At 37.5% G+C, this 15,541-nt stretch overlaps 1 protein-coding gene across 1 annotated transcript; it reads left to right on the top strand.

Annotated features, from left to right (window-relative positions):
• The first annotated feature begins 285 nt into the window (after positions 1 to 285).
• cartl (cocaine- and amphetamine-regulated transcript-like) lies at positions 286 to 11,248 on the top strand. The gene is made up of 3 exons (XM_061887373.1): positions 286 to 516; positions 3,642 to 3,716; positions 10,945 to 11,248. Exons 1-3 carry the CDS (start codon positions 379 to 381, stop codon positions 11,050 to 11,052), a joined length of 321 nt encoding a protein of 106 aa, XP_061743357.1. The 5' UTR covers positions 286 to 378; the 3' UTR covers positions 11,053 to 11,248.
• The last annotated feature ends 4,293 nt before the right edge of the window (positions 11,249 to 15,541 follow it).

Raw genomic sequence — 15,541 nt, forward strand, 5'->3', positions numbered from 1 at the left:
AAGTACAATTTATCCCAAAAGTTACTCAAGTAGATGTAACGGAGTAAATGTAGCACGTTACTACCCACCTCTGCAGGTGGCCAAATACTTTTGGCAATATAGTGTATATTGATATGAATAATTATGATAACATGTATTTATTTTTGCATTTTTAATAAAAATGGGAAAAGCAGTGCTGCCTGTCCCCTTGCAAGCAGCATGCTTCATTCAGCCTGCCGCAGTGGGCTCGCGGGCGGGGCCACAAGTGCTTATAAGGCGGCAGTCATTCCTCGGAAGGACGCTTCCACTTGAACCTGCTTGCCACGTCCCTGCGCCTCCTCACATCTTCTCCTCCTCACCACTTCGGCGCTCTTTCGTCCAACTTGCAGGAGCAGAACCATGGAGAGTTCCGCTGTTCTCCGCGGGCTGCTGCTGGTCAGCCTGCTGGCATCCCTCAGTCACGGCCAGACGTCCCAGGAGATGTCCCTGGAGGACTTGGAACGGGACAGAGCCGAACCAGCAACAGACCGAGAACTGGTCAGTTTGGTCCCTTTCTGAATTGATTTTTTGGGAGCGTTTACCCTCTTTTTTTATTATCATTAGTATTATTATCATTGTTATTATTATGATTAGCATTATTTATTGGGATGCACACTCACACAAACACACGCACAAAAACACAAATCACGGATATAACATTACAAATTTATAAATAAAATCAATAAAAAAAAATATTGGTTTGTTAATGCACGTGTTTACTTTTTTGTATAGTCTTCATTTCATTTATGTCTCGTTTTAATTTCTGAGACACAGAAGAATAAAAGTTGCATTTTGTTGCATTAAAAGGTTAAAATAGAAGGTACAATATGCTGTTTTGGTTAAAATAAACTATCTATATTTCAATTATTATATATATACTATTATATATATATTATAATTATTCCTTGCTGTCTATTTTTTATGTTGCAGTATATCAATATAGCACTTTTTTTTCTTAAAAAATAAATAAATAAATAAATAAAAGAAGAATAAAATTTGTGTTAAAAAGTTAAAATATTAGGGACAATATGTTGTTTTGGTCAGAATAAATTATATTTCAACTGAATAATTATTTCTTGCTAATTTTTTTTTTATATTGCGGTATCAAAATAGCACTTCTTTGTGAAAAAAAAACAATAAAAGAAGAATAAAAGTTGCATTATGTTGCATTAAAAAGTTGAAATATTAGGTACAATATGTTGTTTTGGTCAAAATAAACTATCTATATTTCAACTGAATAATTATTTCTTGCTGCTTTTTTATTTTGGGGTATATCAAAAGAGCACTTTTTTTATAAAAAAAAGAAATAAAGGAAGAATAAAAGTTGCATTTTGTTGCATTAAACAGTTAAAATATTAGGTACAAGATGTTGTTTTGGTCAGAATAAACTATCTGTATTTCAACTGAATAATTATTTATTGCTGCCTATTTTTTATATTGCGGTATATCAAAATAGCACTTTTTTCAAAAAAAAAAAAATACATTAATTAATTAATAAAAGAAGGATAAAAGTTGCATTTTGTTGCATTAAAAACTTAAAATATTAGGCACAAGATGTTTTGGTCAGAATAAACTATCTATATTTCAACTGAATAATTATTTCTTGCTGCCTATTTTTTTTATGTTTCAGTATATCAAAAAAGCCCTTTTTTTTTTAGTAAAAAATGAATAAATAAAAGAAAATTAAAAGTTGCCTTTTTCTTCTGATAAAAACTTAAAATGTTAGGTACAATATGTTGTTTTGGTCAGAATAAACTATATTTCAACTGAATAATTATTTCTTGCTGCCTATTTTTTATGTTGCGGTATATCAAAATAGCACTTTTTTTTGTTAAAACAAATAAAGGAAGAATAAAAGTTGTATTTTGTTGCATTAAAAAGTTAAAATATTAGGTACAATATGTTGTTTTGGTCAGAATAAACTATCTATATTTTAACTGAATAATTATTTCTTGCTGCCTATTTTCTATGTTGCCGTATATCAAAAAAGCACCATTATGTAAAAAAAAATTTATAATAATAAAGGAAAAATAAAAGTTGCATTTTGTTGCAATAAATAGTTAAAATATTAGGTTCAACATGTTGTTTTGGTCAGAATAAACTATAATCCCACTGAATAATTATTTCTTGTTGCCTATTTTTTATGTTGCAGTTCATCAAAATAGCACTTTTTTGTAAAAAATAAATAAATAAACAAATAAACAAATAAATAAATACATAAAAGAACAATAAAAGTTGCATTTTGTTCTGATAAAAAGTTAAAATGTTAGATACAATATGTTGTTTTGGTCAGAATAAACTATATTTCAACTGAATAATTATTTCTTGCTACCTATTTTTTATGTTGCAGTATATCAAAATAGCACTTTTTTGGTTAAAACAAATAAAGGAAGAATAAAAGTTGTATTTTGTTGCATTAAAAAGTTAAAATATTAGGTACAATATGTTGTTTTGGTCAGAATAAACTATATTTTAACTGAATAATTATTTCTTGCTGCCTATTTTCTATGTTGCAGTATATCAAAAAAACACTTTTATGTAAAAAAAAAAAATAATAATAAAGGAAGAATAAAAGTTGCATTTTGTTGCATTAAAAAGTTAAAATATTAGGAACAATATGTTGTTTTGGTCAGAATAAACTATCTATATTTTAACTGAATAATTATTTCTTGCTGCCTATTTTTTATGTTGCAGTATATCAAAATAGCACTTTTTTGTAAAAATAAATAAATAAACAAATAAAGAAAAAAAAAATAAAATAAAAGAAGAATAACATTTGCATTTTGTTTCTTTACATTTTTCAATATTAGGTACGATATGTTGTTTTGGTCAGAATAAACTATGTTTCAACTGAATAAGTATTTCTTGCTGCCTATTTTTTATGTTGCTGTATATCAAAATAACTGTTCTTAAAATAAAACAATTAAAAAACATTGGTAACTGTCGCTTTGAATTTGGAACATTTTTGGCTTTAGAATGTGGTTCCTATGAAATTTGCCACATTTTTTTTTTAACTCGCATTATAAATGACACATTTCTTGCTTACACACCAATATTTGTGCATCTTGACATATTATTTGCCTTTTCATCATGTGGTTCTGTATGAAAAAAAATAAGTACATATATGGTCTCTGTATCTTAAAATTGAAAACCACAGATTAAACACTTTTGCCTTGCGCTTAAAAAAATAATGTCCACTTTTAAAACCCCAATAACTATATAAAAATCATGACAAATGGCTGGTTTTATTTAGTTGTAGTGTTTTGCATTTACAAAGTTTGTCCATTATAGTAGACAAAAATAATCGCTGGTAATACTGGTCTCCGAACATCACCAAATGTATTTAGATTATATTTGAAATTAAGAGAAAATGAATCCTGTTCATACCCTAAATGACACAAGTAAGCCCTAAAACTGCTAGGAATAATTCATGTTTTGATAATTTCATAAATAATGTATTTACTGTAGTAAAACAAATATTCTTAATACAGAAATTGGTGTTGTTTATAATATTTTGTAAAAAAAATTAAAATATAATTTTATATATATTTTTTATATGTTATAATAATCCCCCAAAGTGTTCCACATCCATTGACGTTTAGTTGTGTTTCTTTGCTAAACAGGTGGAAGCTCTGGAGGTGTTGCTGGGCAAGGTGCATAATGGTGTTTCCACGGAGAAGCGAGGCAGCATCCCGCTGGTAACTCAATATTATTGGCATGTTTATGCAAATGACCCGGCTGTGCTCCCTATTAAAAGTTGAGCTGAATGAAGCGACTGAAAGTCCGTGCTTTTAATGTATTTCATTAATCCCTCCAAGTTCTAATTAACAGAAAAGGTAATAACCATGTTTTCTTGGATCAATTACAGAGTAATCTACAATAGACTGCTGGCCAAGCCAAATTAGCTGAGGAGGCGGGAAAAAAAACAACTTTCCAACTCTCCTGTTTTCTTCTTACTAAGACAAGAATAAGATATATCTGACTGGGGGTGAGAGATACGTTTGATTATGGTATTTACCAGATAACAGTAAATACAAAGGTAACATTGATTATGCCAATACTTCCTTTTAATTTGTTGGACAATTATATTCAAAATTGAACACTGAATTAAGACTTAACTACAAAATTGAAAGTAAACACATTTACAGTAAATCAGAACTTGCAGGATTACGCAAGGTTGCAATCGGTTAAAACTATGCACTCATTTGTGAGCAAATTAATTTAGTTTGATCTGTTGAAACAATGTGTTTTTAGGGGTTGTGTATGGTAACCACAAAATCAGACCTGGTCTTAAATCCTGAATCCAGACTGCAGTTTGGATTACCCCCTCATGTTTTGTGATCATGTTTTGTTTAGTTGTGTTATGTTACTTCAAGACTCCATTAGTTCCTGTTTTTTCAGTCCCTTGTTTTGTCTTCATGTCAACTCATTGGTTTCACCTGTACTCATTTGGACTCACGCACCTGATTTGTTTGGAACTCACGCATCTGTGTTAATCATGTCATTATTATTTAAGCTTGTATTAGCCAGGCAGTCGGCCTGGCGTCATTGTTGTTGTTCCTTGCACTGTTCATTCTCTTCATCCTAAGTGTTTTGCCTTTTTGGTAGTTTTTGTTTTTTTAGCCAAATTTGTTCTCCGCCTCGTGCGGAGAACAAACACCATAGTCCAAGTTCTGTCAGCAGAACGAGGACTATGGTGTGGTTTGTTTTCCTGGAATGCAAAAGAAGGTGACGGGACATGGCGTGAAGGTAAATACATATTTTAATTCATCTATAAAAAAAAAGTGCAAACTAAAGGCGCGCACAAGGCGGAGAACACACTTGGATAAAAAAACAAAAGCTACCACAAAGACAAAAAACTTAGGACATGAAAAACTCACTAACTGTGACTTGAATAAACAAAACTTAAGTGCAGGGCATAAAGCATGAACTATTGCATGAAGAAAATGAACACAGCATCGAGCAACAACAATGACGCCAGGCCGACTGCCTGGCAACTACAAGCTTAAATAATAGTGACATGATTAAAACAGGTGCATGAGTCCAAATGAGTACAGGTGAATCCAATGAGTTATTATGGAAACAAAACAAGGAAGTGAAAAAACAGGAACTAATGGAGTCTTGAAGTAACATAACACAACTAAACAAAACATGACATCCCCAAGATCCAATCCCTTTTTCCTCATCCCATTTCTGACATTTCCTGACAGTTTAATCCAAATCTGCCCATAACGTTTTGAGTTATGCTGCTAACTTACTGACAAACCCAAATGTCACATCTTTCTTCCTAAAATTACAAGCTGATGCACTCGTTTTGAAAAATAACAAGCCTCATACCGTCGCAACTTTTTGAAAAAGCAGCAGTGAAACAAAATATTTTAAGCCACAAAAAGCTAGCGTCCTGATTTATAATACAGTCATTCCTCTCCACATGGCGCTTCGATTACTGCAACTTCACCACATCGCGGATTTTTTTTTCTGACGTTGGAAGCATATTCTACAACATTTTTTAATTTTTTTAATGAGCATTTTTATAATAAAGATGGCCCATTGAACTAAAAATATCAATAATACTGTTAGGGTCTTGGTAAAGTGGGGGTGACCCCAGGATGCAGAGACGGGAGACAGGGTGGAATTACAGGAATGAAAACATTTAATTAGACAAAAAGTGATAACAAAGGGCGATGGGGCAGAAGCGCACATCAGGAAATCTGGACAAAAAAAGTTCCTCAGCGGTCAGCAGGAAAAAGGGCCAGGGCACACTGAGCAGGGCAAGAGTCCAACAAAAGTTATCCATTTTACCTCAGGGGGACTAGGTGATAAACACACAGTAGGTTAGGGAATTCAGGACAAAGGAGCGAAAACATACCAGATCTGGTGAAACAGGTGCATGCATGACAGGAGTACTGGAGACAATAACCGGCGAGGCCAAGCTGACAGTGACGAGCCTAAACACTGGTGTGCTAATTGCGAGCAGGTGTGCTTCAAGGTCCGCCCCTCGCCGAGGACGAATCACTAAAAGCACAGGTGCAGACAAAAAACAAGGCAGGAAAACACTAAAAACACAACAACTACAGTAGTTTTGGCCACCATAGATGAAACCGTGGCAACCGATTGGATCAGCCTCAGGTAGGATTAATATATTGGATTAAAAGAACGTGAAGGTGACTACAGGGTGTTATTTCAAGTCTTGAGGTACGTCATAATGTAGAAAACGTCAAGATGAGGGGGGTCGCAGCTTGCTGAGGGGTCGTTCTCCCAAGAATGCAAACATGATTTAATCTTTAAGTCAGAAGCTACAAAAAAGTACAAACACAAGGCGCGCACAAGGCGGAAACACAATTTAAACAAAATTATGGAAAAAACACAAAACTTATTTCACAGGAAAATAAGCATGAATCTATGGTAGACCTAGGCAAATTAAGGCCCGGGGGCCACATGCGGCCCATTAAGCTTTTCAATCTGGTCCGCCGGACATTCCCAAATCATTTTTTTAGATCTTTAAGATGGAAAATGTAGCTGCCATTATGATGTGCAGTCATGTTTTCTAATGACCGGAAGTCTTGAACTATCCTAAGTATTTTATTGGTTGTAATCTGCGCTTTTGCATTGTATACTAGTTACTAGGGGTGTGGGGGGAAATCGATTCGAATACAAATCGAATCGAAAACGTTGTACGATTCAGAATCAATTCTCATTTTTTTAAAATCGATTTTTATTTTATTTTTTAATCAATCCAACAAACCCCACACAGCAATACCATAACAATGCAATCCAATTCCAAAACCACACCTGACCCAGCAACACTCAGAACTACAACAGAGCAATTAAGACACAAACACAACACAGAACAAACCAAAAGTAGTGAAACAAAAATTAATATCATCAACAACAGTATCAATATTAGTCATAATTTCAGCATAGCAAAGATTTAAAATCCCTCATTTGACATTATCATTAGACATTTGTCAAAATTAAAAAAAAAAGAACAATAGTGTCACAGTGGCTTACACTTGCATCGCATCTCATAAGCTTGACAACACACTGTGTCCAATGTTTTCACAAAGATAAAATAAGTCATATTTTTGGTTTGTTTAATAGTTAGAACAAATTTATATTATTGCAATCAGTTGATAAAACATTGTCCTTTACAATTATAAAAGCTGTTTAAAAAAATCTACTACTCTGCTTGCATGTCAGCAGACTGGGGTAGATCCTGCTGAAATCCTATATATTGAATGAATACAGAATCGTTTTGAATCGGAAAAATATTGTTTTTGAATCGAGAATCAAATCGAAAAAAATCGATACATTATCGAATCGTGACCCCAAGAATCGATATTGAATTGAATCGTGGGACACCCAAAGATTCGCAGCCCTACTAGTTAATATGGTCATCTAATTAGTTACTATGGTCATCTAATTAGTTAATATTGTAATCTACGTCACAGCAGTTCAGACAAGGCACCAAGCAGTGTGGGCGGGAAGCGTTTCCACGGACGCGGAAGGAGATTTTCACAACAAAGTTCTAAAGCTTAGTGATGTATCAGATTGTAGGTGGGTTTTTTTGTACCCTTCGTGTTCATATTTCACTGTTTGTTGCATTTTTGTCGCGTTTCGGTTGATTATAAAATATGTCGATCGGAAGGGGGTGTGACATTCATATTTTGTCAATATTCAGTGTTTTATCCTTCTTAGAAAAAGTTACAATTCCATTACGTTTTTTAAGGCGGTCTGTCATAACATTTTTAGCATTCAATCAGACATTATTGTGATGTTTTGTATTAGTGTTCCTAAAAATAGATATACGGGCCCCCAGGCACATTTTGTTCTTTAAATGTGCCCCCCGGGTCAAAATAATTGCCCAGGCCTGATCTATGGCATGACGAAGCAGCATGAAAAAACTAGCAATGTCACCAGACTGACTGACATGCAAAGACAGGTTTAAATACTGCCTCTGATGAGTGCTCGGGAAGCAGGTGAGCGGGCGAGCACTAATCATGTCACACCACGGTGAGGGATGTGTTGTCTTGTGAATTACATGTTTTATTTTGAAAAGCAACTCTTCTTGTTTCCGATCACTTGCTCTTCCTCTTGTGTCATCAGTCTGACGTCATCCCTGACCCCTGATTGTTCCCACCTGTTTCCCATTACCCTCATGTTTCATATAAGCTCACGCCTCCCCTTGTTCTGTGCCAGATAGGCACGAGAACTCGAGACAGTCTCGCTTTCATGTCTCTGTCCATGCCTTGCCTCGTCCCACGCTTATACTGTATTCCTGGATCCTGAATTCCCACGCTGCTATTATGAGTTTGACTTTTTCTCCTCCTCAGTAGAGTGAATTTTGTTATTTAGTTTTGGGTTTTTTTAACCGAAGTGGTGAGTTATTATTTTTTCCTACTAATCTTTCTTTCCTCAGATTTTTTAAGTGATTTTTTGTCTTACCATTATTAGATTAAGATTAAGTGTAGAAATTTCCATAGGCATTGTTTTCTTCCTCCTGTTGGAGCGTTTTATGTTAATAAGTTTCATAGCAGATACGGCACAAATTAGAGTTCGTCTTTGTTATTGTATTTTCCTCCTTTTAGGAGTGATTTTCGGTTATTCTCTTTTTTGGAAGATTTTTTCCCCAACCGTTTTTTGTTATTTGTAGATATAGTACAAACCCCGATTCCATATGAGTTGGGAAATTGTGTTAGATGTAAATATAAATGGAATACAATGATTTGCAAATCCTTTTCATCCCATATTCAATTGAATGCACTACAAAGACAATATATTTAAAGTTCAAACTCATAAACTTAATTTTCTTTTGCAAATAATCATTAACTAATCATCATGGCTGCAACATGTGCCAAAGTAGTTGGGGAAGGGCATGTTCACCACTGTGTTACATCACATTTTCTTTTAACAACACTCAATAAACGTTTGGGAACTGAGGAAACTAATTGTTGCAGCTTTGAAAGTGGAATTATTTACCATTCTTGCTTGATGTACAGCTTAAGTTGTTTAACAGTCCGGGGTCTTGTTGTCGTATTTTACGCTTCATAATACGGCAGACATTTTCGATGTAGGACATGTCTGGACTGCTGGCGGGCCAGGAAAGTCCCCACACTCTTTTACTACGAAGCCACGCTGTTGTAACACGTGGTTTGACATTGTTTTGCTGAAATAACGTAGCTTGAATGACAACATATGTTGCTCCAAAACCTGTAAGGACTAGTCAGCATTAATGGTGCCTTTACAGATGTCTAAGTTATCCATGCCTTGGGCACCAATACACCCCCATACAATCACAGATGCTGGCTTTTGAACTTTGCGCCTATAACAATCCGGATGGGTATTTTACTCTTTGTTCCGGAGGACACCACATTCACAGTTTCTAAATATAATTTGAAATGTGGACTCGTCAGATCACAGAACACTTTTCCACTTTGCATCAGTCCATCTTATATGAGCTCGGGCCCAGCGAAGCCGGCGGCGTTCCTTGGTGTTGTTGATAAATGGCTTTCGCTTTGCATAGTAGAGTTTTAACTTGCACTTACAGATGTAGCAACCAACTGTAGTTACTGACAGTGGTTTTATGAAGTGTTCCTGAGCCCATATGGTGATATCCATCACACACTGATGTTGGTTTTTGATGCAGTACCGCCTGAGGCATCAAAGACCCGTAATATCATCGCTTACGTGCAGTGATTTCTCCAGATTCTCTGAACCTTTTGATAATTTTACAGACCGTAGATGGTAAAATCCCTAAATTCCTTGCAATAGCTCGTTGAGAAATGTTGTTCTAAAACTGATTGACAATTTGCTTACTAATTGGTGACCCTCGCCCCATCCTTGTTTGTGAATTATTTAGCATTTCAGGGAAGCTGCTTTTATACCCAATCATGGCACCCACCTGTTCCCAATTAGCCTGCACACGTATGGGATTGATTGATTGATACTTTTATTAGAAGATTGCACAGTTCAGTACATATTCCATACAATTGACCACTAAATGGTAACACCCGAATAAGTTTTTCAACTTGTTTAAGTCGGGGTCCACGTTAATCAATTCATGGTAAATGATCCAAATAAGTGTTTAATGAGCATTCCTCAACTTTATCAGTATTTATTGCCACCTTTCCCCACTTCTTTGTCACATGTTGCTGGCATCAAATTCTAAAGTGAATGATTATTTGCAAAAAAAAAAATGTTTATCAGTTTTAACTTTAAATATGTTGTCTTTGTAGCATATTCAACTGAATATGGGTTGAAAATGATTTGCAAATCATTGTATTTTGTTTATATTTACATCTAACACAATTTCCCAACTCATATGAAAACAGGATTTATACTACTCTGACTATGGAGGTGAAAGAGCCGTCAAAATAAAAGCCCTACTAAGTATCCCTATTCTGCATCTGAGTTCATACCATTGTCCAAGCCTGACAATGAGTAACTATGGTGAGAAAGAAAACAGGAATGAATGGGGTCTTAAACAGAAAACAGAAAATATGATCCAAACCACAGATCATGACAGAAAAACGAATTTAGAAAGTCCTAAACTGTTTTTTCAATGCTCTACCAGTACATAAAGATTTGATTTAGAAATAAAAAGGTCCTACTATGAGGCTATTAACAGATTACTGTTTAACAATAATACCTTCCTTAGATAACATTGTGTGAGCAAAATAAAGTCCATCCATCCATCCATTTTCTACCGCTTATTCCCTTTTGGGGTCGCGGGGGGCGGTGGCGACTTGTCCAGGGTGTACCCCGCCTTCCGCCCGATTGTAGCTGAGATAGGCAAAATAAAGTCATTAGTGCAAAATACTAATGAACTACTATTGGCTCTCATTTATTTTTCTGTGGCTCTTTGTCCCTGAGGCGCTCTTGCGTCCTGATGTGAACTTACAATGAGTGTGTCTGTTTCCTCCCCAGTGTGGGATCGGTGACCGCTGTGCCATGAAGTTCGGACCACGAATTGGAAAGCTGTGCGACTGCGGCAGGGGAGCCAATTGCAACTCCTACCTGCTCAAGTGCATTTAAAAAAATCACTCGCATTTTTAAACTGTAAGGACCAATGAATCCTTGGACATTTAACGTCAACATTTTTTGGCCTAGTGAGGCTTAAGATAGTGAGTTTTTTTTTTTGTTTTGGTCCCATGAGGTATGCTTTTGTGGGGAGGACACTTTAAATGTAGCATGGGAATGCATCATCTTCAATAAAGAGATTTATCAACAAGGTTGGCTTATTTTGTTGGGATGCTTGAATTGTATAAGTGTGAAGTGAAGTGAATTATATTTATGTAGCGCTTTTTCTCTAGTGACTCAAAGCGCTTTACATAGTGAAACCCAATATCTAAGTTACATTTAAACCAGTGTGGGTGGCACTGAGAGCAGATGGGTAAAGTGTCTTGCCCAAGGACACAACGGCAGTGAGTAGGATGGCGGAAGCGGGGATTGAACTTGCAACCCTCAAGTTGCTGGCACGGCCGCACTACCAACCGAGCTATACGGCCCCTAATTATGATGTGCACTCATGTAAGTGAGCATTGGAACCGTTTGAGTTGACATAACTCATATTGGCTGACTTACGTCGACATATGCCACCCGAACGCCTCCTTAGGGAGGTGTTTAGGGCCATCCAACCGGTAGGAGGCCACAGGGAAGACCCAGGACACGTTGAGAAGACTATCTCTCCTGGCTGGCCTGGGAACGCCTCCCGATCCCCCGGGAGGAGCTGGACGAAGTGGCTGGGGAGAGGGAAGTCTGGGCTTCCCTGCTTAGGCTGCTGCCCCCACGACCCGACCACGGATAAGCGGAAGAAGATGGATGGACGTCAACATAAGCATTTGTCAACATAACCAAAACTAGCCACTGCTGGGCCATTTAATTGTTAAAGTAAGGAAGGGATTCATAATGCCCCATTCTTGGGAGGGGATCTTCCATGAGCGGAAGAGGTGGGGTTCATCATTTTGCAATCCTGTCTGTTGAAAATGATGGAAAGCGCCATTCTGCAACCGATGCCGTGGTCAAAGTTGGAATTGCCACAAAAAAAACATTTTAAAATATTCAATTCTACTGCCGGGCAGCACGGTGAAAGAGGGGTTAGTGTGTCTGCCTCACAATACGAAGGTCCTGAGTAGTCCTGGGTTCAATCCCGGGCTCGGGCTCTTTCTGTGTGGAGTTTGCATGTTCTACCCGTGACTGCGTGGGTTCCCTCCGGGTACTCCGGCTTCCTCCCACTTCCAAAAACATGCACCTGGGGATAGGCCCCTCCCACTCCCAAAGACATGCACCTGGGGATAGGCCCCTCCCACCTCCAAAGACATGCACCTGGGGATAGATTGATTGGCAACACTAAATTGGCCCTAATCCAATCCAATCCAATCCACTTTATTTATATAGCACATTTAAACAACAATAATGTTTCCAAAGTGCTGCACAGCCATGTTAAAAACAATATTAAAAACAATATTACACTCCACCAATGACTGAATAAAAACTAAAAATAAATAAATATAAAACCAATATAAAAACAATATAACAATAAATAAGATTAAAAACTATTTTAAAGGGTAAAAGCAATTAAAACAATAAAATAGAAATCAAAATGTATAAAAAAAACCCACAGAGGACAACAGAGGACAGAGGACCACACAACTCTCGTAGTGTTAAAAGCCAAAGAATAAAAGTGGGTCTTAAGACGAGACTTAAACACTCGACTGTGGAAGCAGTTTGAACAAGGAGGGGCAGAGTGTTCCAGAGCTTAGGGCCGACCACAGAGAAGGCCCTGTCTCCCCTGGTCTTAAGTCTGGTCTTGGGCACCACGAGCTGGAACTGGCTCTTGGACCTCAGAACGCACGCAGGAGTGCACATTTGGATGAGGTCCCAGATATATTGAGGTGCCAGTCCATGTAAAGATTTAAAAACAAACAGCGATGTTTTAAAATCAACTCTAAAATGAACAGGGAGCCAGTGCAAACTCTGAAGAATTGGGGTTATATGCTGGCGTTTCCTGGCCCCTGTTAAAAGTCGTGCTGCCGTGTTCTGGACTAACTGCAACCGGGAGAGAGCTTTTTGGTTAATGCCAGCATAAAGTGCATTGCAGTAGTCCAGGCGACTTGAAATAAAAGCATGCACGACTTGTTCAAAAAGGTTAAAGATAAAAACGATTTTACCTTTGCTAAAAGACGAAGATGATAAAAACACGATTTTCAAACGCCATTGACTTGTTTGTCAAGTTTAAAATCGCTCTCTATAGTGACGCCAAGGCTGGTGACCTTGGGACGCACATCATTTTGCAATGGTCCCAAGTCACTGAGGGCCGGACCAAAAACTAAAATTTCCGTTTTTCCCTCATTCATTGTTAAAAAATCCTGGGCTAACCAAGCCTTGACGTCGCATAGACAGTTAAGAAGGGGTGTCAGGGGGCCGTGGCCTTTTAAAATCGGCATATAAATTTGACAGTCATCTGCATAAAAGTGATAGAACACTCCATGTTTCCTAAAAATCTCTCCAAGAGGGAGAATGTATAAGGAAAAGAGAATGAGGCCTAAAATAGATCCCTGGGGGACACCGCAGTAAAGCGGGGCAGAAGAAGAGATGGCGTCCCCCAGCCTGAGAGAGAAGGACCTCTCTGATAGGTAGGATCTGAACCACTCTAACGCAGTCCCCCTGACGCCCACACAGTCTCTCAGGCGGTCTAAAATAATTGTGTGGTCGACTGTGTCAAAGGCAGCTGTAAGATCTAAGAGCACTAAAATGGCAGAGCTGCCAGAAATAAACGTTAAAAGCAAGTCATTAAAAACCTTTAAAAGTGCAGATTCAGTACTGTGTAAAGCTTTGTATCCAGACTGAAATGGATCTAAAGAGCTACTTTCATCTAAAAAAGGCTGCAGTTGTGCCAGAACACATTTCTTCAAAATTTTTGACACAAAAGGTAATTTGGAAATGGGCTTGATAATTTGACAAACTTGTCGGATCAAGCCCTGGTTTTTTAATCAAAGGCTAAACAACAGCTCTTTTACAAAAGGAGGGGACACAGCCAGAAATCAAGCTGCTGTTGATGATGTCCCTAACAGACAAGTCAAAAGTGTCCCAGATATTTTTTTAAAAGCGAGGGGGGTCTGGGTCTGTGGGACAGGACGAGGGTTTTCGCTTGTCAACTATTCCTGTAAGTTCAGTCATGGACACAGGCTCAAAGTGAAAGAACACAGCCGAGCACTGAGTGGCCACGTTAAAACTCATCGGAAAACGAAAAAGATTTGCCCGAATAGAAGCAACCTTGTCATTAAAAAAGGAGAGAAATTTTTCACAAGTTTCACTTGTCATCTCCAGTGAAGTGGCTGTATTCGGTTTAAGAACATTACTAAGAGTATTAAAAAGAACACTGACCACCCTGGTGTGTGAAAGTTGTCTATCTGTGTTGGCCCTGCGATGAGGTAGCGACTTGTCCAGGGTGTACTCCGTCTTCCGCTCAATTGTAGCTGAGATATGCTCCAGCACACCCCACCACCCCAAAAGGGAATAAGCGGTAGAAATGGATGGATGGAACTCTACTGCCATCTGGGGGATAAAGTAGATAGTGCAACCACCACCAATTTAAAAGTTAAAAAGTTAAAGTACCCATGATTGTCACACACACGCTAGGTATGGCGAAATTATTCTCTGCATTTGACCCATCACCCTTGATCACCTCCTGGGAAGTAAAGAGAGCAGTGAGCGGAAGTGGTGGCCGCGCCCGGGAATAGTTTTTGGTGATTTAAACCCCCAATTCCAACCCTTGATGGTGAGTGTCAAGCAGGAAGGTAATGGTTCCCATTTTTATAGTCTTTGGTATGACTCGGCAGGGGTTTTTGTCACGTTTCATGTGTTAGGAAAACCGTGACGAATGTGGTCGTATAAACTACTGTATAATTACCGGAGACATAAGGACAATCAAGAGGATAATAAAGGATTTGTAACCTTTGTACATGGACCAGGACTTCATAAATGTATTGTGGACATAAACAGACCCAGCTTGAACGGATTTGACTGCACAATGATTTGCTATTGACATAAATACACTAAGTTACTTTTTAAGTCAATATCACTTGAATATTAAATTACTTTATATTTGTCTTAAAAAAACGAAAAGGTTGTACTAAAGGTAATACTTAATTCATGAAAGTATACAGGAAGTGTACTCAACTGAAAACATGAGAACAATACAGAGAACAAAATGTTTTTGAAATGTTTTTGTGATACAAGGTTTCAACTTTTGCTTACCCCACTTTATGTATGATTTGTCACGATCCGCTATGCGGATTGTTTGTGTTTTGCCGTTTATATGTCTTTGTTCATGTTTAGTTCTGGACTCTGCCGATTCCTTGTGTTTGAGCACTTCCCCGTTTTTTTAGTCACCATGGCAACGTAATCCGCTCCTCCTCACGGGCTCCTGTCACACACCTGTTTTTGATTATTATTTGTCTATTTAAACCCACCTGATTCCTCAGTTTGTCCTCGGCTCATTGTTTGCTTCACGCAACAAGTC

Source organism: Nerophis ophidion, linkage group LG25, assembly GCF_033978795.1.
Source record: "Nerophis ophidion isolate RoL-2023_Sa linkage group LG25, RoL_Noph_v1.0, whole genome shotgun sequence".
NCBI classification, from domain to species: domain Eukaryota; kingdom Metazoa; phylum Chordata; class Actinopteri; order Syngnathiformes; family Syngnathidae; genus Nerophis; species Nerophis ophidion.

What these genes read in the sequence shown, in the direction of transcription:
- cartl (XM_061887373.1), top strand. Translation starts at nt 379, where the DNA reads ATGGAGAGTTCCGCTGTTCTCCGCGGGCTGCTGCTGGTCAGCCTGCTG. An exon ending in CAGCAACAGACCGAGAACTG is followed by an intron (nt 517 to 3,641) that starts GTCAGTTTGGTC and finishes TTTGCTAAACAG; the next exon opens with GTGGAAGCTCTGGAGGTGTT. An exon ending in AGCGAGGCAGCATCCCGCTG is followed by an intron (nt 3,717 to 10,944) that starts GTAACTCAATAT and finishes TTTCCTCCCCAG; the next exon opens with TGTGGGATCGGTGACCGCTG.